General features: G+C 47.4%; 1 protein-coding gene across 1 annotated transcript in view; it reads right to left on the reverse strand.

The window, feature by feature from the left end:
* The window catches only part of dclk2a (doublecortin-like kinase 2a), a 640,305-nt gene that overhangs the window by 63,783 nt on the left and 553,237 nt on the right, over window positions 1-23,285 (reverse strand). Inside the window, exons 12-13 of the mRNA XM_070871479.1 lie at window positions 9,279-9,356; window positions 7,511-7,607 (exon numbers count right to left, since the gene is read on the reverse strand). Of these exons, the coding sequence (XP_070727580.1) occupies window positions 7,511-7,607; window positions 9,279-9,356 (175 nt within the window). The remainder of the gene's footprint in view (window positions 1-7,510; window positions 7,608-9,278; window positions 9,357-23,285) is intronic.

A 23,285-nucleotide genomic window follows, 5' to 3' on the forward strand; every position in this document is an offset into this window, starting at 1 on the left:
ATCTGGTTCAGCCAGGGCGATTGATGGAGTCAGTGGCTAGGGAACAGAGTTTGTGGCAGGGACCAAAGACAATGGCTTAGGTTTTCTCAATATTTAATTGGAGAAAATTTCTGCTAATCCAATACTGGATGTCGAACAAGCAGTGTGACAAATCAGAGGCATTGGAGGGATCAAAAGAGGTGGTGGTGAGGTGGTGGAGAGATGAAAGTCTGGGATGCGCAAGACACCAGAATTGGAGAAGGGCAGAGATCTTGGAGAATTGTCGGGCTGGAGGAGGTTATAGAAACAGGGAGGGTTAAGGCCATGGAGGATTTGAACTGGCAGCCTATGTAGGCCAGCGAGCACAGGGGCGATGAGTGAACGGGACTTGATGAGAGTTAGCACGCAGGCAGCAGAGTTTTGGATGAGCTCAACCTGTTTTTATGGACACATTCAAGAGCTGTTGATATTCTTGGGAAAGGAAAGTGTTGGCCATGGTGACAAATGCATCAGTCACCCATTTGATACCTATGTGACAATCATTAATATTAACTTGACTTGCTGAGATGCTTCATCATTGCCTGAACTCCCTTGAAAATTTGTATTGTACAAACTCCAACTTCATGCCTTTCTTTTGTTTGGCTGAAATCTTGCAAATTGGCTTTCCAGTGAATTAACAGTGAATATTTGACTAATTAAGATTCTATGCAAATATTATGTAATGTTATGATTAAAAAAAACTTTGAGAACCCATAAAGTGAGTAACAAAAATCTGTACTAAGAAAATTCTGTGAAACTGGAAAATAAAAATGTCTCAAAGTTTCATCTCAAGCTCATTAAGATGGGTGAATAGAGTGCACTGTGTGACCCCATCCTAGGTGGACAGAAAATCAGTTAATCTTAAATTGAATATTTTAGAGTATTTAAATGAAGCCTTCATCCATGCATTTTTGGCAAGGCCACTTTAAGCTGACCCAAAAGACCGGCTGAAAGATCACTAAATGATTTTCACCTGACATGCCCGCCCTGACTGTTATATATGTAAACCTGTAAATACCTGGTGTAGCCACCAGAGGGCTCATCCCCTGGAGTCCCAAGAGATCCCATAATCCCTTGGGAGCACCTGTACTTAAGGAGACCTCACAGGCTGGAGAGGCACTCTGGAGACCTGCAATAAAAAACTACAGTCACACTTTACTTTGAGCTCACAGTATCTAGTCAGACTCTTTATTCATACACAACAACTGGTGACGAGATACAGATGACAAACCCAACGATGAAGAGAACAGTGGGCATGCTGGAGACATTTTCAGAGGGAGATGATTGGGAAACCTTCGTGGTGTGACTCGACCAATACTTCGTGGCCAACGAGCTGGAAGGAGAAGCGAATGCTGCCAAATGAAGAGCGATTCTCCTCACCGTTTGCGGGGCATCAATGTATGGCCTCATGAAAAATCTGCTTGCTCCAGCGAAACCCACAGAGAAATCATACGATGATTTGTGCACACTGGTCTGGGTGGATCTGAACCCGAAGGAAAGCGTTCTGATGGTGAGGTACCGGTTCTACACCTACAAAAGGTCTGAAGACCAGGAAGTGACGAGCTATGTCGCCGAGCTAAGACGCCTTGCAGGACATTGCGAATTTGAAGGACATTTGGAGCATATGCTCAGGGACTTCTTTGTACTTGGCATTGGCCATGAAGTGATCCTTCGCAAACTTTTGAATGTAGAGACCCCAACCTTGAGTAAAGCCATAGCGATAGCCCAGGCGTTCATTGCCACCAGTGACAATACCAAGCAAATCTCTCAGCATACGAGTGCTGCTACAAGTACCGTGAAGAAAGTGATGTTGTTTTCAAATCACAACGTACAGGGCAGGCCCCACATGCCTGCAGCTGCATGTCCGCAGATGTCTCAGAATCCACCATCAAGGGTGATGAATGCAAGGCCATTAACACCTTGTTGACACTGCGAGGGTGATCATCGTTTTCATTCATGCCACTTCAAAGGGTACGTTTGCAAGGGCTGTGGAACAATGGGACACCTCCAACGTATGTGCAGGTGAGCTACTAACCCTGCTAATCCTGCAAACCACCATGTTGCAGAGGAGGACAGATTCACGGCAGATTATGACGAACCAGAGCCTCAGACCGAGGAGGCAGATGTATATGGGGTGCACACATTTACCACAAAGTGTCCCCCGATAATGCTGAAGGTTGAATTAAATGGACCCCTGGTGTCAATGAAGCCGGACATGGGCGCGAGCCAGTCCATTATGAGCAAAACGACTTGAGACAAATTGTGGTGCAGCAAGGCCTCAAGGCCAGTCCTGACTCCCATTCGCACTAAACTGAGAACTTACACAAAGGAACTGATTCCCGTAATCGGCAGCGCTATTGTAAAGGTCTCCTACGATGGAGCGGTGTACAAGCTATCACTCACGCTGGAACTGGGACGATGTCTGAGCGCTCTTGTCCGTTGACGACGCTTTGTGTGCCCAGGTCCTAAACAAGTTCCCCTCACTGTTCGAACCAGGCATTGGGAAGTTCCAAGGAGCAAAAGTGCAGATCCATCTAATTCCGGGGGCGCAACCCATCCATCACAAGGCAAGAACAGTACAGTACATGATGAGAGAGAGGGTGGAGATCGAGCTGGAACAACTGCAATGAGAGGGCATAATTTCACCGATCAAATTCAATGAGTGGGCCAGTCCAATTGTTCCAGTCCTCAAGCAGCGTCAGAATCTGTGGTGATTACAATGTAACTATCAATCGTTTCTCCCTGCAGTATCAATACCCACTACCAAAGGCAGAGGACCTATTTGCGACACTGGCGGGAGGAAAAACGTTCATGAAGCTGGACTTGACCTCAGCCTACATGACGCAGGAACTGGAGGAATCATCGAAGGGCCTCACCTGCATCAACACGCAGGTCTCTTCATTTACAATAGATGCCCATTTGGGATTTGATCATCTGTGGCGATATTCCAGAGAAACATGGAAAGCTTACTATAGTTGATCCCGCGCATGGTGGTCTTCCAGGATGACATCTTGGTTACAGGTTGGGACACAGTCGAGCATCTGCAGAACCTGGAGGAGGTTCTCAGTCAACTCAACTGCATGGGACTCAGGTTAAAACGCCTGAAGTGGAGTTCCTGGGGAGAAGAATCGCAGCGGATGGCATCAGGCCCACCGATTCGAAGACGGAGGCAATCGAGAACGCACCGAGACCACAGAACGTGACGGAGCTGCGGTCATTTCTAGGACTCCTGAACTACTTTGGTAACTTCTTACCGGGTTTCAGCACACTGCTAGAACCACTGCACGCCTCACTGTGTAAAGGAGATGAATGGGTATGGGGCAAAAGCCAAGAAAATGCCTTTGGAGAAGCTAGAAAACTGTTATGCTCGAACAACTTGCTTGTGTTGTATGACCCATGTAAGCGTTTGGTACTAGCATGTGATGCGTCATCATACGGGGTCGGGTGTGTATTGCAACAAGCTAATGAATCTGGGAAATTGCAACCGATTGCTTATGTATCCAGAAGCCTGTCTAAGGCTGAGAGGGCCTACCGCATGATTGAAAAAGAAGTGTCAGCGTGTGTTTATGGGGTAAAGAAAATGCATTAATATCTGTTTGGGCTCAAATTTGAATTGGAAACTGACCATAAGCCACTGATATCCCTCTTTTCTGAAAATAAGGGGATAAATACGAATGTATCGGCCCGCATCCAGAGATGGGCGCTCATGTTGTCCGCATACAACTACGCCATCCGCCACAGGCCAGGCACAGAAAACTATGTCGATGCTCTCAGTAGGCTGCCATTGCCCACCACGGGGGTGGAAATGGCACAGCCCGCAGATTTAGTCATGATAATGGAAGCATTTGAGAGTGAGCAATCACCTGTTACAGCCCGACAGATCAGAACCTGAACGAGCCAGGACCCCTTACTGTTTTTAGTAAAAAATTGTGTGCTTCACGGGAACTGGTCCAGTGTCCCATTGGAAATGCAGGAAGAGATAAAGCCATACCAGCGGTGCAAAGATGAAATGTGTATACAGGCAGACTGACTTCTGTGGGCTAATCGGATAGTGATCCCCAAGAAGGGCAGGGACACTTTCATCAGTGATCTCCACAGTACTCACCCAGGCATTGCAATGATGAAAGCGATAGCCAGATCCCATGTGTGGTGGCCCGGTATCCGTGCAGACTTAGAGTCCTGTGTGCACAAATGTAACACATGCTCGCAGTTAAGCAATGGACCCAGGGAGGCGCCACTAAGTTTGGCCCTCCAAACTGTGGTTCAGGGTCCATGTCGACTATGCAGGCCCGTTCTTGGGTAAAATGTTCCTAGTAGTTGTAGATGCGTACTCCAAATGGATTGAATGTGATATAATGTCGGCAAGCACGTCCGCTGCCACCACTGAAAGCCTGCGGGCCATGTTTGCCATGCACGGCCTGCCTGATGTCCTTGTGAGCGACAACCAGTACCAAGTTCAAAGAGTTCATGACCGGAAATGGGGTCAAACATGTTACGTCTGCCCTGTTCAAACCAGCATCCAATGGTCAGGCAGAGAGAGCAGTGCAAACTATCAAGCAGAGCTTGAAGAGGGTAACTGAAGGCTCACTGCAGACTCGCCTATCCCGAGTCCTGCTTGTTACTGCACGAGACTCCACTCGCTCACCGGGATTCCACCCGCTGAACTGCTCATGAAAAGGGCACTTAAGACAAGGCTCTCGTTAGTCCAACCTGATCGACATGAACAGGTAGAGAGCAGGCGGCTTCAACAAAGTACATATCATGATTGCGCAAATGTGACACGCGAAATTGAAATCAATGATCCTGTATTTGTGTTGAACTATGGACAAGGTCCCAAGTGGCTTCCCGGCACTGTTGTGGCCAAAGAGGGGAGTAGGGTGTTTCAGGTCAAACTTTCAAATGGACTCATCTACCAGAAACACTTGGACCAAACCAAGCTCAGATTCACGGACTCTCCAGAGCAACCCACATTGGACCCTACCTTCTTTGATCCCCCAACATACACACCAGTGGCAACCGACACCGTGGTTGACCACGAAGCAGAACCCATCACCCGCAGCAGCCCAGCAGGACTTACCACACCAGGCAGCCCAGCAAGGCCAGCTGCACAGCAGCCCAGCGAGGGCCCAACAAACGATTTACCAAAACCAGCATTTGCACCGAGACGATCAAGCAGGGAAAAAAAGGCCCCAGATCGACTCACCTTGTAAATAGTTACACTATTTACTTTGAGGGGGCGAGTGTTGTTATATATGTAAACCTGTAAATACCTGGTGTAGCCACCAAAGGGCTCATCCCCTGGAGTCCCAAGGGATCCCACAATCCCTTGGGAGCACCTGTACTTAAGGAGGCCTCACAGGCTCTAGAGGCACTTTGGAGACCTGCAATAAAAGACTAAGGTCACACTTTACTTTGAGCTCACAGTATCTAGTCAGACTCTTTATTCATACACAACACTGACTGCCTGTTTTAGTCCAGCATTCCAGCCATAACGATTGGAAAATACTACCTCATAGTTAAATAGTTTACATGGAAAACCAAATCTCTGCCAACTGTTTCGAAACACGTGCTGCTGTAAGAATGGAAATCTAGCTGTAATATTGACTTTTTCACTAATCAGAAGATGCCATTGCTTCTCTTTCCTGCTTCACATTCTGAGTGAGATGAGCTCACAACATTGTGGCTGTCTTGTGCTTTGAAGTTATGCCACACAAGAGCAATACATATATCAACCTAGAAAACTAGCAAATGTTAACCAGCTGCTTCAAAATATGCTAACTCCTCCAAAGCGGTCCTGAATATAGTCCTATGATTTGTAGTTATACTGAAAATACAGCTCATACTGGCAATTTTCAACCCCTTACTCCCCAGCTCATGTTGGAAGTCTTCATCTGTTCCAGCCCAGCTCTAAATGGCACCTCTCAACACTCCTCCAAGCACATCGGCACTCTCCTCCCCCCACACTGCCAATCTCCTTCCTCTCCTATCCATTTACACTGACAATCTCTTCCCTCTTCATTATCACTGCCAATCTCTTCCCCCTTTCCTGTTCTGTTCACACTAATCTCCCTCCCCCTCCCCTTCCGTTCACGCTGGCAATCTTCACCCCATTCTATTCATATTGGCACCCTCCTTCCCTTCCACCCTCAGTTCACAGCAATGTCTCCCTCTTCCCCCTCAGATTATGCTGGCTCTCTTCTCCTCTTCAGTCACCTCACCCTTCTTCCCTCCCTCTCACTACCATTTCCAACTCCTATCTGCTGTTCTGGGGATTGAATTCTGCTGCATTCTGTGGATGCCAGATATTTATGATCTCACAGAACTTTCACACAAATTCCCATTTGCAGTGTGTAGCAGAATTCCAACACCCGAAGAAGCAGCATCAGGTAACGGAGTGGACAATAACAGCAAGAAACAGACTGTGTGAAATGCAGAATGTTGTTGGAGAAAACATAGAAAATAGGTGCAGGAATAGGCCATTCAGCTCTTTGAGCCTGCACCACCATTCAATAAGATCATGACTGATCATTTCCTCAGTACCCCTTTCCCGCTTTCTCTCCATACCCCTTGATCCCTTTAGCCGTGAGGGCCATATCTAACTCCCTCTTGAATATATCCAATGAACCGGCATCAACAACTCTTTGCAGTAGGGAATTTTCACAGGTTAACAACTCTCTGAGTGAAGAAGTTTCTCCTTATCTCAGTCTTAAATGGCTTACCCCTTATCCTTAGGCTGTGTTCCCTGGTTCTCGACTTCCCCAACATCGGGAACATTCTTCCTGCATCTAACCTGTCCAGTCACGTCAGAATTTTATATGTTTCTATGAGATCCCCTCTCATCCTTCTAAACTCCAGTGAATACAGGCACAGTCGATCCAGACTTTCCTCATATGTCAGTCCTGCCATCCTGGGAATCAGTCTGGTGAACCTTTGCTGCACTCCCTCAATAGCAAGAATGTCCTTCCTAAGATTGGGACTTAGAGAATAGAACACAGGAGAGATGGTTTAAAAGTGATATGTCATAAAGACTTTTTTGGGCAGAATTTTACCTCATTGTAAATAATAAATATGTTTTATTTAGGAGCTAAAATGATGTGGAACATTACTTAGCATAATGGAGAACTACACAAATGGAAATATGTGGATGAAAGCTTTGTGAAATTTAAGGAAAATAAAACTGTTAAGGATATTACTTGGTGTAAACATGGCTGTAATGAGGTAACTCCATAATAACTTCAACCTGATGAATTAGAAGTCATGTTTTCATGAAATCATTTTAGCCATTTTTTTTGCAGGACATTAAGAAAAGCCAGAAGGACCTCATTTTCAGAAGAGTAAATGATGTGCTAGTGACAGAATGGTCCAGTTTGCTACGATTTGTATTACTGTATCATGTGTTTTGACATATACAGGTAAATGTTTGCTAAATAGTAGTCCCCCTTTAAAATCCTGGTTCGATGTGAAGTGCTTAGGAATAGAATCTTATACATACTTTCGCAGAGCTGGTGATGTTGTCCCAGTAAGGAGAGGGAAACTCCAGTCGGCCAATAAGAATCTGGTCAAACAAGTCCTCCTGGACATTGTTCTCACTGTAGGAACATAAACTAGGGTTATCCAGTAGAATTTGACAATGCCTTCTTTACTTGTACACCTGCAATCAATCCAGTTAATTTTCCATTTCTGGATTCTTAAATTCTTAATAATTGCTGGAAAATAATTTTGGTCATAGGAAATAGTTTCTTGTGTTTTTTTTTTAAAGCTTGGGGCTTAGAGAATAGAACACAGGAGAGATGGTTTAAAAGTGATATATTATAAAGACTGTCATCAGGGCTCCTAACCCGCAAGCTAAACAGCGCTGATAGCTGTTCAGAATTGTCAGTTTGTGCTCTGTTTACATTTCTCATGCACATAGTGGATGTAGCTGATGGAAGCACTCGATCCTGATGTGCACTGATAAATACAATAACCCGGATTTTGTGGTAAGAATAATGGTGTGGCTATCAGTGCTCACTGTTATTGAAGAGTAAATCGAACAGCAACTTCCAGCATCTGCACATATTCAGTTACACGTGGAAATCAGGAAGTTACTATCCGAGTTGCCCTGCTCTTCCAGAAGCTTCACCACACCAGTATCTTGTAGAGAGACCCAGCATCCAAACACATGAAGGGTGTGAAGTTACGATACTTACCCACTAGTTATCCGCTAAACATACCAGAAAGAGTTGTCTATTTCAGTGTAAGTGTATTTTTAACGGTGTGACAAGTCTTAATTATTGCCAAACATCCTCTTCGACACTGAAAATTAACTTTTACAAGTGTAGAGTCTCATTCCTTCAGCATTTAATTATTGTTGGAGATTTAAAAAAAAATGTAATACATTTTATTTTACTTTTTCTTTCTATCTCTGTTGCTTAATCCCATCTTTCTTTCCCTCTCTTTATTTTGCTTTCTGTACATGATTTTACATCGAATTAAATATTCTACCTTACATTTCCTGGTTCAGAGTCTGCGTGCCTCAAAGAGATTGGTTGAAGGGACACGCTGTTGCTTGTCCTGTTCACACAGATCACAGATCCCCTGTAGTGGGCGCGTGCCGCTTTAACTATCTGATAACTGCAAGTTGTAGTGTAAACGTGGACAGAAATTCTGTGGGCAAGTGTAAGCGCAATGAATGGAACGTGCCGTAGGTGGTTGAGAGCTACCCAAAAGTTCAGCAGGATTTCATAGCTGAGCCATTCAGTCCCAGGTTTGATTTCCAGTCTGTAGTGAGAATGCTGATCTCAGTGTGGGTGGAGGCTGGATAATACAATTAGCATCAGCATCCCCGGGTGAAGTAGGGGAAACTGCCAGGGTCCTACTCCTGATCACTATACAACCATCCAGCTGGAAGTGCAGAATACTGGGAACCGAAACAGTCCCTGAGTAAATATTTTCCATTAACTACAGGAATTTTTACACTGGCACTTAGGCTGTAGGCAAGTGATATTCATGCAGAGTCTGATGACATTGGAGCACTGTATTTCCACAGCCTTCACTTACTTTACTGCACCTCCAGCTTTTGTTCTCAGGACCTGCATTAAGTTGGAACCTTGGTAGCTTCAGAAGTCACAGTTCACCTGTGGTTTATTACCAGTGTGTTATCAACTGCAAGAGCACCATGCTCATGTCACCAGTTGCATACTGTCAATATAAATGTGCCTGTTTGTACCGGGATTGGAAAGAGTCCCATTCTTTACTGTGAGTGGTCCGAAGTAGATTACCTGCGGAATGGGGGAAAGCCACACAGGAGGATGTATGTAATGACGCCTGCTGCCCAGATGTCGACCTTCAAGCCATATCTGCAAGAATATTAAGAACATAAGAACTTTAAAGAACAGGAAAAGGCCATTGAGTTCAACACGTCCATCCCTTTTCCACAGAACAACTCCATATACCCACCTTCTTTCCATTCCATTTTATCCCTTCTCTCTCCAGAAATGCATCTAATTCTCTCTTGAGCCCATTTATAGTGGCTACATTGATGGGCTTCCTTGGTAAATTATTCCACAATTTAATTATGCTTTTTGGGGGGAAAAAGTTTTGCTTGACACCTTTTCTAACTCTTGACTTGTTAATTTTTAACTTGAGTCCCATGGTATTTAAACTCTTCACCATAGAACTATACTTGCCTGAATCAGCTTTGTCAATTCCCTCCATTAATCTTGAAAACTTCAAACATATGACATTAAAGCCAAGGGAGTCGAAGTACTGAGATGGGGGTGGATTTTCTAATCTTCCGCTGTAACTTCAGCGGGAGATTGGTGGAAAGCCTGGAGAAACACCGTAAATACCCATTAACGCAGCTTTCTTATTTAGTTTGGATCACTGGAAAATAGCATGCCATGTTTATCTGGCTTAGCATTCCGGACCCTTTGAATAAGGGAGCCAGTTTAGCAGATTAGTAAGCGTGGGGAGCTGATACATGGCCATAGTTTTCCCGTGATCCGAATTAAGCATGTGCCAATATAAAGGTGCCCAAAAACGTCTTTGGTTTTCTTCCTTCAAATGGGAGGGGCAAGAAATGGTAGTACATAAAACAAGGTCTGTGTTCACATGAAATAGCCTGCTGAAAAAAATACTGAGCTTCTTCTTCCTTCTGATGTTTGAATTTTAACAAAACAAATGGGGGCTGAAATTCAGTGTCCCTGAAGGGACCGTTAACGCGGGGTTTCGGTGGCCAATCGGAAAAAATCAATTGGCCGCTGCGTTCGGGTGTATTGTCCCCCCCGCTCCCGCATATTCAGCTCGGGGGGTGGGGGGCGGCGGTGTTCCAGCGATGCGCACTTCCGCCAGAAGCGGTGAGGTGAATCAGCGGTAAAGGGATTCGGGCTGTGGAGAAGACATCAGGGTGTGTGCCGCTGCTAGGCCACACCACCCGTTTTCAGCAGTTAAAAGGGAGCGTCCCTCTGTACTGTAGCACTTTGCAATTTTTATCCATTAAAATTATAATTTGCTTTTCTATGTTTTCTGCCAAAGTGGATAACCTCACATTTTCCCACATTATACTCCATCTGCCAAATTATTGCCCACTCACTTAGCTTGTCTATATCCCTTTGCAGATTTGATGTGTCTTCCTCACAATTTGCTTTCCCACCCATCTTTGTATCATCAGCAAACTTGACTACATTACACTCGGTCCCTTCATCCAAGTCATTAATATAGATTGTAACTAGTTGATCCCCACTAATTATTGTTTACCAACCAGAAAATGACCCATTTATCCTGACTTTCTGTTTTCTGTTAGTTAGCCAAGATGGGCATCATCCAGCTGCCAGGGGAGGTGGCCAATGCAGAGGTGGGGGAAGGAGGCCCTACCCTCAAAGAGTGTACAGACCAGAGTTCTCCTTTCTCAAGTTTAGTGATGAGCAAAGCCTGTGAAGGCAATGATTTCAGAAAAAAGTACTCAGGGAGCTCTGCACTGTCCTGCGAGAAGATCTGCAGCCTCAAACAAGGCTCAGGACTGCCCTCACCGTGGAGACCAAGGTCACCATCGCCTTGAATTTTTATGCCAGGGGTTCTTTCCAGTCTGCAACTGGAGACATTGGCAACATCTCGCAATTCTCGGCACATCGGTGCATCCGGCATGTCACAAATGCACTGTACAGGAGAAGGGTGCAGTACATCTCTTTCTCCATGACAAGGGAGAAACAGGTGAAGCGGCAGGCCAGATTTGCTCGAAGGGCAGGCTTCCCAAGGGTGCAGGGTGGCACTGACTGCACCCACGTTGGTCTGAGGGCGCCACAACATCACCCCAAGATCTTTGTGAACTGCAAGGGCGTCCATTCATGTGTGACCACCAGCGTCAGATCCTGGCAGTTGATGCGAGGTACCCAGGAAGAAGCCACGATTCCTTCATTCAGCACCAGACCAGTGTGCCTGCCCTCTTCCCTGGCCCAAATCAGGATTGTGGTTGGCTGCTTGGGGACAAGGGATATCCCCTGTCCACTTGGCTGTTCACTCCACTGCGGAACTACAGGTCAGCACCAGAGCATGCATACAATGACGCTTATTGTGCCACTAGGTGCATCATCACGCACTGCAGAGGCATCCTTAAGCAGAGGTTCTGTTGTTTGGACTGTTCTGGTGGCACCTTGCAGTACTGTCCTCAATGAGACTCCATCATTGTTGTGGTCTGCTGCATGCTGCACAACCTGCCCATCATGAGGGGACAGCCACTGGAGGTCGAGCCAGCAGTACCGCCTGAGGAGGAGGAAGAGGTTGGGGAGGAAGTGGAGGAGGATTCCCGTCGCCCCAGAGCTAGGAGGCGTTGTCCCCATCGCAACCCTGGAAGGGAGGTGCAGCTGCCTCATATCTGCTAGCTTTAGATAATCCCATTCACACATGATCCTTCAGCTCTCACTTTCAATCACCATCACAATAAATTCCTTCACGCAGAAATGCCCACTCCGAAATGAAACACCTGGCCAGATATAAGTGCCAAAAAATAAAGATTTATCCAAATATTCTACTGAATGCAAAAACAAACATAAAGAACAATAATATCATCATCTAACACAAATTATCATTTTTTATCCCTGTGCGTTTTCTTATAACACCTCTTATGTGTGCCTACCCTAAATGCAGTACGCCTAAGTTTCTCCCCTGTGGCTGCATCATGGGTCTGGGAAGGCTGCTGTGGGTGTTGTGTGGGAGCTATAGCTGTCCTTCTAGGATGCCCTGGAACATCTCTGGGCCCGGAAGGGCCTAGTGCAGACTGGCCAGCACCCTCCTGGGAGGGTGCAGTCTGGCTTGGCTCGGGTGGAACCATGCGTGGAGGCACTAGCGAAGTGGGAGGTCTGGGGCCAGGAATGTTGTGATCCTGAGAGAGCCCATCATGACGATGCTGGTCTGAGGAGCCTGAGCCACTCCCCGGTGGCAGCACATCACTACCACCACCAAGCTGAGGGAGGTCAGGTCGGTGCTGTGGTGCAACACCGGAAGGGCCCCTGTTGGACCCAGCAGCGAACGCGACACTGAGGTGTCTGGTGGCATTGAGCTGAGACTGCATGAGAGCAGCCAGAGTCTCAAATCCACCAGTTATGGCAGCAGTTTGACGCTCCATGGCAGCACTAAGATGCTCAGAAAGTTGTCCAGAAAGCATAAGAGCATTCTGCGCTTTCAGTGCCGTGGCCATCCTCTCCAATCCTGCACCGATGCAATCATTCGTTCGCGCCTGTGCCGAAATGGCAGCTACCACATCACCTGCATCGCAGGTGGATCCACACAGACAACCTGATAGAGCACCATAGCCTGCACACTGGCAATGATGGGCCTCATGGTGTGCGCAGAGCTGTTGAGTATTCGGGAGGCAGACTCCTCCACACTCCTGACCACTTGCGACAGACTCTCTGGCACCCTTGTCAGTGCCCCCAACATCTGGGAATGCGTGGCCTCCATCCTTTTCTCGTAAGCCGTTACTTGCATGGCATTATTGGAGTCCTCGTTGGTAGAACTCCGGTGCGGACTCGCCCTCCGGAGAGGTGGCACCTGAGGTTGCCAAGCCCTGTCACCATGCTGCAGCCCGCTAGTCCCTGGTGCAATACCAAGTGCCGCCCCACCTACCATGTCAACTATATCCGACCGCGCACTCCCACCAATATCTGAGCTGGCGCGTATGGGTGCCAGCAGTGGCGTGCTTGTGCTTTCTGTGGCCTCCTCCTCCTTTTCCTCATTAGTGGTATGGAGGAGCCCGGGAGTGCTGTTTATGGAGTCATCATCGGTTGACCCCTCAAGTTCATCATTGTCACTAGTGGAAATTGCATGGCTTCCTGCAGCTGCTGTCAGAGGTGGTGACTCTCGCTCTCCTGTGCTGCCATTCAGTGTGTCATCTGCAAACATAAATGGGAAAAGGGCTGCCGTGAGGGGGAGGTGGGGATTTGATGCATGGAGTCTGAAACTAGCAGACTTCCATGAAGGTAAGGAACAGTGGGCGCTGGCACATTCAAGTAGTGAGCACATTCTGCAACGGCCTCACTTACCCATGCTGCCCACATCATCGTCAGCAGTTCCGCTGCCCACATGGGGTATGTCATCTGCAAGCATAAATGAGAGAAGGGCTGCCTCCATTGTGAGAACACACACATATATGTATAGAGGCGTGGACAATGAAATGCTGCTTGATTGACTAAACAGTGAGTATGGCAAATAACAGCATGTTGAAGGGGAGGCTCGCAGATGCAAGGTCAGCAGTTGGTGGAAAAGGTATTCACTTTCAGAAGCCGAATAATATTGTTAAATCTCTTCTAGCAATGCACTGCAGTCCTGCCATAACTGGGAGGTTCCTGAGACCTCCTCTGCTATCACTCTCCATGCATTGCTCAGCACCTGCCGAGTTAGTCTCCCCACGTCTGACAACATCAGTCATCTCCTCTCCTCCACTCCTTCCATCAATGTTTCCAGCTCTAAGTCCGTGAACCGATTAGCTCTCCTTACTCTTCTCGCCCCAGCCATCCTTCCAACCAACTCCTTCACTCCTCAGGGCCTAGCTTTAAGGCGGCCAGGTAGCAGCTGGTTCATTAGTAACAATTATCTGCATGCTGAATTTCTCTGTGGGAATTCCGCTGCAATTAAGGCAGTCACACCGCTGAAAGCTGCACTTTAGAAGGCCTCTTTAGCGCTAGAACACTTTTTTCAAGTTTTTGAGGTGGATATGGGTCGGGCCACCAATGGTCCCAAAAAGTCGGGAGCGGCGCCAGCTTCCCAGCGGTGCTGAATTTCGGCCCCATGGTCTGTAACAGTGCCCAATGGCCTATTGAGAAACATTAATCATTATGGACAGTTTCCTCTATTTGGGCAGTAATGAGTCCAAGGAAGAGTCAACGGGGTAGAAATTCAGGTACGCCTGAAATGGGTTGCACCTACCGCTTTTGAAGTGTTTTTTCCGCCGCGTTAGGTGAGGTGGTCTCTTTCGCAAAATTCAGCTCTTTGTCATTTTTTTCAGGCGGACCGGAAGCCGGTCATAATGGGGACGGAAGTGGGGCTGTAAGCAGAAGATCGGCAACAAAAGGGGCAGAAGTGGAGGCGGGACAGAGTCATTCATCAGCAGAACGGTGATGTCATCATGACGCGTGTGCGTCACCACATCTCTCCCCTTCACTTAAAGGGGAGGGCTGCTGCAAACTCTGCGAAGATTTTAGTTAGGTCCACTGGGCCACCAGGGAGGGTTTCGGCCGGGCCAGCGGCCTGGCACCCAATAGGGGGTGAGGCCTCACCTGGAATATTGTGGTCAGTTTTGGTCTCCTAATCTGAGGAAGGACGTTCTTGCTATTGAGTGAGTGCAGCGAAGATTCACCAGACTGATTCCCGGGATGGCAGGACTGACATATGAGGAGAGACTAGATCGACTGGGCCTTTATTCACTGGAGTTTAGAAGGATGAGAGGGGATCTCATAGAAATGTATAAAATTCTGACGGGACTGGACAGGTTAGATGCAGGAAGAATGTTCCCGATGTTGGGGAAGTCCAGAACCAGGGGTCACAGTCTAAGGATAAGGGGTAGGCCATTTAGGACTGAGATGAGGAGAAACTTCTTCACTCAGAGAGTTGTTAACCTGTGGAATTCTCTACCACAGAGAGTTGTTGATGCCAGTTCATTAGATATATTCAAGAGGGAGTTAGATATGGCCCTTACAATTAAAGGGATCAAGGGGTATGGCGAGAAAGCAGGAAAGGGGTATTGAGGTGAATGATCAGCCATGATCTTATTGAATGATGGTGCAGGCTCGAAGGGCCGAATGGTCTACTCCTGCACCTATTTTATATGTTTCTATGTTTCTAAACTATGACAATGGATTTCAAACTATTCGATGTGGCGGACACACGGAAAATTATCAACACACTTCTAGGGACTGCCTTGCAAATACTAACACTCTCCTGGGGACTTCTTGTCCTAGTTTCCAAATAATCATATCAGCTACCTACAGGAAAACAATGTAATCATAACAGATTTTTTTTTTAGTAGTTTACATACAATAACAATAACTCTTATTTATATTGCCTTTAACGTAGTTAAACATCTCAGGCGCTTCACAGGGGCGTTATCAAACAAAATTTGACACCGAGCAACATAAGGAAATATTGGAGCAGATGAGCAAAAGCTTGGTCAAAGAGTTAGATCCTAAGGATCATCCTAAAGGACGAAAGAGAGGTAGAGAAGCAGTGAGGTTTAGGGAGGGAATTCCAGAGCTCAGGGACTCGACAGCTGAAATCACGGCCACCAATGATGGAGCGATTAAAATTGAGGTGCACAAGAGGCCAGATTCGGAGGAGCGCAGATATCTCCTCCAGTGTTATCAGACTGGAGGTTACAGAGATAGGGAGAAGCGAGGCCATGGAGGGGATTTGAAAACAAGGATGAGACTTTTAAAATAAGGTGTTGCTTTACTGGGTGTCAATGTCGGTCAGCGAGCACAGGGGTGATGGGTGAACAGGACTTGATGCGAGTTAGGACATGGGCAGCCGAGTTTTGATGACTTCAAGGTTATGGAGGCTGGAAGGTGGGAGGCCAGCCAGGAGTGTGTTGGAATAATCAAGTCTAGAGGTAACAAAGGAATGGATGAGGGATTTCGCAGCAAATGAGCTGATGCAGGGGCAGAGTCGGGCAATGTTACAGATGTCATACATTATAGAATTATCATTCAGTAAGTCATCAAGTATAGAAAATACAGGAAAAAAATATAGAATACAGATGCACTCATAAGACAGATAGAAATCTGATCATATAGTAGATCTCATTCCACTCATGGAGAGGGGGTCAATGGACTCCAGATTGAAAATCTATGCACCATAGCTTATTGTGACACAAAATGACTGAGTTATTTCCGAGTTACATACAAATATACGAACAATGACGGACAGAACCCTCTGTCCATCGAGCCTGACCCATACAATTGCGATACCTTATGTATCAAAATATACACACTCCACCCCATCCAAAACCATGTGATCTCCTGGGAGAGGCAAAAAAACAGATAACAACCCAGGCCAATTTGGGGAAACAAATCTGGGAAACTCCTCTCAGATCCCACCTAAGTCTATGATTCTCTAAAGTGTAGAGTCACAACTCTTTTAACCTATCTTGAAAACAGTTGCTTTAAAGTGGGAATTAGTTTAGTGGCTCTCCTATGCCCCCTTTCCAAAGCCAACCACGTGAGGAGGCCAAAACTGGACACAGTATTCCAAGTGTGCCTTGTCTCATACTCAATTGTCCTATGGATACACCTGAACACCACATTTGTTCTAGCTATCGCTTCACGGCAGTCTAAGTGTTTTTTTTGGTCGTTCGCTTCGCAATTCAAGGGCTCTGAGGAAGAAAATCCGGGAAGGGAGCGGGCCTTCGGGATCTTAGGGAAAAAAGCCAGGAAGGAAGCGGACATTCGGAACTGTAAGGGAAAAAGCCGGGAAGGGAGCGGGTCTTCGGGACTGTAGGGGAAAAAGCCGGGAAGGGAGCAGACCTTCGGGACTGTAGGGAAAAAGCTGGGAACGGTGCATAATATGTCTCTACTTATCTGTAGAATAACTCCACGAGGCCTAGTGCTGTGCTTGAACTGCTGTGACCTTAGTCTCTTTATTGTAACTGCAGAGTGCCTTCACCGTGTGGTGACCAGCCTTTTATACAGCTCCTGCCTGGGCCTCCCACAGTTACACCCTCTAGTGGTACCAGCATAGTATATATATATATATATAGAGTATACATATATGACAGCATTCCCCCCCAAAGTCTTTGATACGAGTTAGTTACAGGTCGAGGTGATCCGGAACTCTGCGCTCCCTGGTTGATCGTCTGAGTGTCACTTCTGGCATGGGTGAGTTGGTCGGGCCACTGCTGTCTTGCAGCGCTGTTGGTCTGACTGGACTGTTGGAGATGGTGGGATCATCCTCGTGGTTGGCAGCTAGGTCTGTTGCTGATTGTGTAGGTGGATCGCTGAAGGTAAGGTCCTTTCCCGGTCGTTCCTGGTTACCTGTAAATCGCAATTTGGTTGGTCCAAATACTTTCTGCACGTTTGTCCATTAAGCAGTGTGACAACAAACACTCTATTCCCCTCCTTGGCTAAAACAGTGCCAGCAATCCATTTGGGGCCATGACTGTGATTCAGCACAAACACCGGGTCGTTTACAGTGATGTCGTGTGATACAGCCACGTGATCATGGTACATGTTTTGCCGATAACACTTGCTTTCCACCTGATCATTGAGGTCAGAGTGGACTAAGAAGAGCTTGGTTTTGAGTGCACGTTTCATTAGTAACTCCGCAGGGGGGACCCCGGTAAGCAAGTGGGGTCGTGTCCTGTAATTGAACTGCATCCGGGATAGGCGGGTTTGTAAGGAGCCTTCCGTGACGCATTTCAAGCTCTGCTTTATGGTTTGGACTGCCCGCTCTGCTTGGCCGTTGGATGTGGGCTTAAACGGGGCAGACCTGACATGCTTGATGCCATTGCGGGTCATGAATTAATTGAATTCCGAGCTGGTGAAACATGGACCATTGTCGCTGACCCGAACGTCAGGTAAGCCATGGATGGCGAACATGGCCATGAGGCTTTCAATGCTGGCGGTGGACGTGCTGGATGCCATTATTACACATTCGATCCACTTAGAGTAGGCGTCCACTACAACGAAGAACATTTTTCCTAGAAAGGGGCCCGCATAATCTACGTGGATCCTGGACCATGGTTTTAAGGGCCAGACTAAGTGGAGCTTCCCTGGGGGCATTGCTCAATTGTGAGCAAGTGTTACACTGGCGCACGCACGACTCTAAGTCCAAGTCAATGCCGGGCCACCAGAAGTGGGACCTGGCGATAACCTTCATCATGACTATGCCTGGGTGGGCACTGTGTAGGTTGTGTATGACGGTTGCTCTGCCTTTTTTTGGCAGGATGACGCGGTTACCCCATAAGAGGCAATCCAATTAGATGGACTTTTCTTCTTTACGACGGTGAAACGGCTTTATCTCGTCTTGCATTTTTCTTGGGACCACTGACCAGCCCCCATTGAGGATGCAGCTTTTTACAAGAGATAACACAGAGTCCTGGTTGGTCCAGGTCCTGATCTGGTGGGTCGGTACGGGTGACCTTTCGCTTTCGAAGACGTCCATGACCAGGCACAAGTCTGTGGGCTGCACCATTTCCACCCCAGTGGTGGACAACGGTAGTCGGCTGAGGGCATCAGTGCAGTTCTCAGTGCCTGGCCTGTGGCGGATCGTATAATCGTAGGCCGACTGTGTTAGTGCCCATCTTTGGATTCACGACGAACCATTGGTGTTTATGCCTTTGCTTTCCGAAAACAATGAGATTAGGGGCTTGTGGTCGGTTTCTAACTCGAACCTGAGTCCGAACAAATATTGGTGCATTTTTGTTACCCCATAGACACAGGCCAAAGCCTCCTTCTCGACCATATTGTAGGCTCTTTCGGCTTTGGATAGACTTCTAGACGCATATGCAATCGGTTGGAGTTTGCCCGCTACATTTGCTTGCTGTAAAACACACCCGACACCGTACGACGATGAGTCACATGCTAAAACTAGACGTTTACCTGGGTCATACAATACAAGCAACTTGTTCGAACTCAGCAAGTTTCTGGCCTTTTTGAAGGCGGCCTCATGATTTTGACCCCAAATCCAGTCGTCTCCCTTGCGTAGCAACTTGTGAAACGGTTCGAGCAAGGTGCTCAACCCTGGAAGAAAGTTACCGAAATAGTTGAGGAGTCCGAGGAACGAGCGCAGCTCCGTTACATTTCGTGGTCTGAGTGCATTCTTGATGGCCTCTGTCTTCGAGTCTGAGGGTCTGATGCCGTCTGTCGCAATCTTCCTCCCCAGCAATTCTACCTTTGGCGCCAGGAAGACACACTTGGATCATTTCAGCTGGAGTCCGACTCTGTTTAGTCGACGTAAAACCTCTTGCAGGTTGTGCAGGTGTTCGGTGATGTCACGACCAGTGATTAGGATGTCATCCTGAAATACAACGGTGCGTGGAACCGATTTCAACAGATACTCCATGTTCCTTTGGAAGATGGCTGCAGCCGAGCGGATCCAGAATGGGCACCTGTGATACAAAAACAGTCCCTTGTGTGTGTTAATGCACGTTAATTTTTTCGACGATTCAGCCAGCTCCTGGGTCATGTAAGCGGAGGTTAGATCCAGCTTGGTGAACGCCTTTCCCCCTGCTAATGTTGCAAAGAGATCATCGGCTTTGGGTAGCGGGTACTGGTCCTGTAATGAAACTCGGTTGATCGTTACCTTGTGGTCACCGCAGATTCTGACTGTGCCATCACTCTTTAGTACCGGAACAATCGGGCTGGCCCACTCGTTGAATTCGACTGGTGATATGGTTCCCTCACGTTGAAGTCTGTCCAATTCAATCTCCACTTTCTCCCTCATCATGTAAGGGATCGCTCGAGTCTTGTGATGAACAGGTCGTGCCTCGGGGACCAAGTGGATCTGCACTTTTGCGCCTGTGAAGTTGCCGATGCCTGGTTCAAATAAGGATGGGAACTTGCTCAGCACTTGAGCACAGGAAGCATCGTCCACTGAAGATAGTGCTCTGACGTCTTCCCAGTTCCACCGAAACTTTCCCATCCAGATTCTGCCAAGCAGTGTTGGCCCGTCGTATGGTACAACCCACAGTGGCAATTCGTGTATCTCTCCATCATAGGATACTTTTACGTTCGTAAGGCCAATAATAGGGAACAGTTCCTTGGTGTAAGTGCGCAGCTTTGACTGAATCGGGCTCAGCTCCACAGCCTCTCAAATGCCTTCTGGCTCATAAGTGACTGACTCGTCCCCGTGTCCAACTCCATGGAAACAGGAATGCCATTTATCTTGACTTTCATCATCATGGGGTGACTTTTGGCAGTGAAGGTGTGCACCCAGTGCACTGCTTCCTCGGGCTGAGTTGCCTCTTAGCTTGTACTTTATGATCCTTGCTGGATCAGAAACCTCCTGCCGACTCCTCTGCCACGTTTTGAGTCTCAGTTCTTCTGCACATTCGCTGTGGGTGGCCCTATTGGCCGCAGCCTTTGCACACATAGTGTCTGAATCGACACAGACAGGCCCCACAACACCAGCATGTTAAACGATTCACATTTACACCCCTTGGCGGACTCTGAGTCGGACTAATTCTTTGATCAACAGTTATTTTCTGCACAGTACTTGCCAGTGAGTTTTGATTCTGGGAGAATCTCAACGTTGAGGTTGTGAACACCTGGCTTAAGGTGATGGTCCGCTTCACATCCCATCCCGCCACAAAAATGTTCCACAACACATTGTTGAGGAGTTCGCCAAAATCGCACGGTTCCGCAAGCCTTTGTAGGTCTGCGACATATTCCACTAAATCCTGGCCCTCGGTGCGGCGGTGTGTGTAGAAGCGATACCTGGCCAGCGAAACCCGAGTAAAGGCTTCACCCTCTGTAAACTTTTCTAAGCTACCAACGGCAGCCATCTCTGTGTGTAAGTCCATGATCTGTACTCGTCGCCAATTACTATGTCTCTACTTATCTGCAGAATAACTCCACGAGGTCTAGTGCTGTGCTTGAACTGCTGTGACTTTAGTCTTTTTATTGTAACTGCAGAGTGCCTTCACCGTGTGGTGACCCGCCTTTTATACAGCTCCTGCCTGGGCCTCCCACAGTTGCACCCTCGAGTGGTACCAGCATAGTATATACACAGAGTATACATGTATGACAATGCGGGTCTTTGGAACTGTAGGAGAAAAAGCTGAGAAGGAAGTGGGCATTTGGGACTGTAGGAAGAAAAGCTGGGAACGGTGCGGGCTCTGTGAAAAAAAAGCTGGGAAAGGAGTAAGCATTTGGGCCTGTAGGAAGAAAAGCCGGAAGGGAGCTGGCGCTGTGTAAAAAAGCTGGGAAGGGAGCGGGTGCTGTGTAAAAAAGCCGGGAAGGGAGTGGGCATTTGGGACTGTAGGAAAAAAAGCCAGGAACGGTGCGGGCTCTGTGAAAAAAAATCATAAACATCATCGATATCAGCTTCCAGATTAATGCGCAGATGCTTCTGCGCAGCTTCTGGTTGTTGGCAGCAGTCACTCCGTTAATAAAAAATAGTAAAAAACAACGGGCCCAACACCGATCCCTGCGGGATACCACTGGTGACCGGTCTCCAAACAGATCCAAATCCATCTATAACTACTTTTTGCCTACATCCTTCCAGCCAGTTCTCAATCTAGTTCAATATTTTACCACTAACACTTAAGGCTTCGATCTTATAGCAAAGCCTCTTATGCGGTTCCTTATCAAAAGCTTTTTGGAAGTGTAAGATTACAATGTCTACTAGACTTCCCTCAACCACCAACTTTGTAACTTCTTGAAAAAATACCATTTGATTTGTAAGACATGACCTTTTTATGAACCCTCTCTATCCAAGCATTCATACATTGCATCCCTAATGATTCTCCAAAACATCTTACCTATTACTGTTGTTAAACTAATGGGCCTGTAGTTACCCGGGTCTGTCTTGTCACCTTTTTTAAAGCTGGGGACTTTTTTAAAGGTGGAGCGCCGGTATAAAGACCTCACCCAGGATGGTCATGGCAAGCCTCCACCACCCCAATATAGACTCATTTGGAGGGAGATTGGTGAGGCCGTGTCCCCAATAGACATTAGCCTCCTTCCAATCTCTAGGAATCATTCCAGAGTGCAGAGAGCTATTAAAAATACAAGCTAATTTAAATGGATTAGACGAGCACTGGGAGGGACTATTGCATCCGATCTGTCATCAATCAAAAGCGGTCTTAATGGGCCCGAACTTGGTGAATGCTAAGGCCTGCCCATTTCTTGGCGGTCCCCGGGCGGAATGTACTTTTTTGCCACCTGCTGCCGCTGGGGCCAGTCGGGAGCGAGTTTTGCCGCGGCTCTGTCGGTGGCAGTGGCAGTGGGAGTCGGCGGGCGGGAGCGGGTGGCGGCAGCAGTGGGCGCTAGGTGCAGGCCTCTCAACTCGACAAAGATCGGAGGCCGTGCACCGCGCATGTGCGAGACTTGGGATTTTATTTTGTAGTTTCCTCTGGGCAATGACATCACTTTTGCCGCGATTGGGGCTGGTGGCACAGCTGCGCATGCTCATAAAAGCTGTGCACTCACTTGCACCTGCCAGTTGGAGAGGGGCCAGTTTTGGAGAGAAAGATATACAAATTGATCATCAGCCATCCATCAAAGAAAGTAATAGTGAGTGCAAAAAAAGCTTCCAAGAAGTCTGATGGAGCCAAGCCCAGAGCTCCCTGGTTTAATGATGATGAGCTGGAGAAGCTTGTATGTAAGGTGGAGCGCCGGTATAAAGACCTCACCCGGGATGGTCATGGCACGCCTCCACCACCCCAATATAGACTCATTTGGAGGGAGATTGGGGAGGCCGTGTCCCCAATAGGCAACATTGTGCAGGATGGAGACCAGTGTCGGAAACGATGGAACGATGTGGTGGCATCAGAAAGAGTGAGTAAACATTTATTGGACCACTCCCGTGCAACTCCAAAAGGTTCTGTGCCAGATGTATCTGTGTGTGTCTGTGTGTCTGTATGTGTGTGTGTGTGTGTGTGTGAGTGTGTGAGTGTGAGTGCGTGTGTGTGATTGTGTGTGTGTCTGTGTGTGTGTGTGAGTGTGTGTGTGTCTGTGTGTGTGTGTGTGTGAGTGTGAGTGCGTGTGTGTGATTGTGTGTGTGTCTGTGTGTGTGTGTGTGCTGCATGAGCAAAAGGGGCAAAGGCTGCAATGTTTTTTTCTGCTGAAGAAAAGAACATT

The sequence above is a fragment of the Pristiophorus japonicus genome, chromosome 2 (genome assembly GCF_044704955.1).
Source record: "Pristiophorus japonicus isolate sPriJap1 chromosome 2, sPriJap1.hap1, whole genome shotgun sequence".
Classification (NCBI taxonomy): domain Eukaryota; kingdom Metazoa; phylum Chordata; class Chondrichthyes; family Pristiophoridae; genus Pristiophorus; species Pristiophorus japonicus.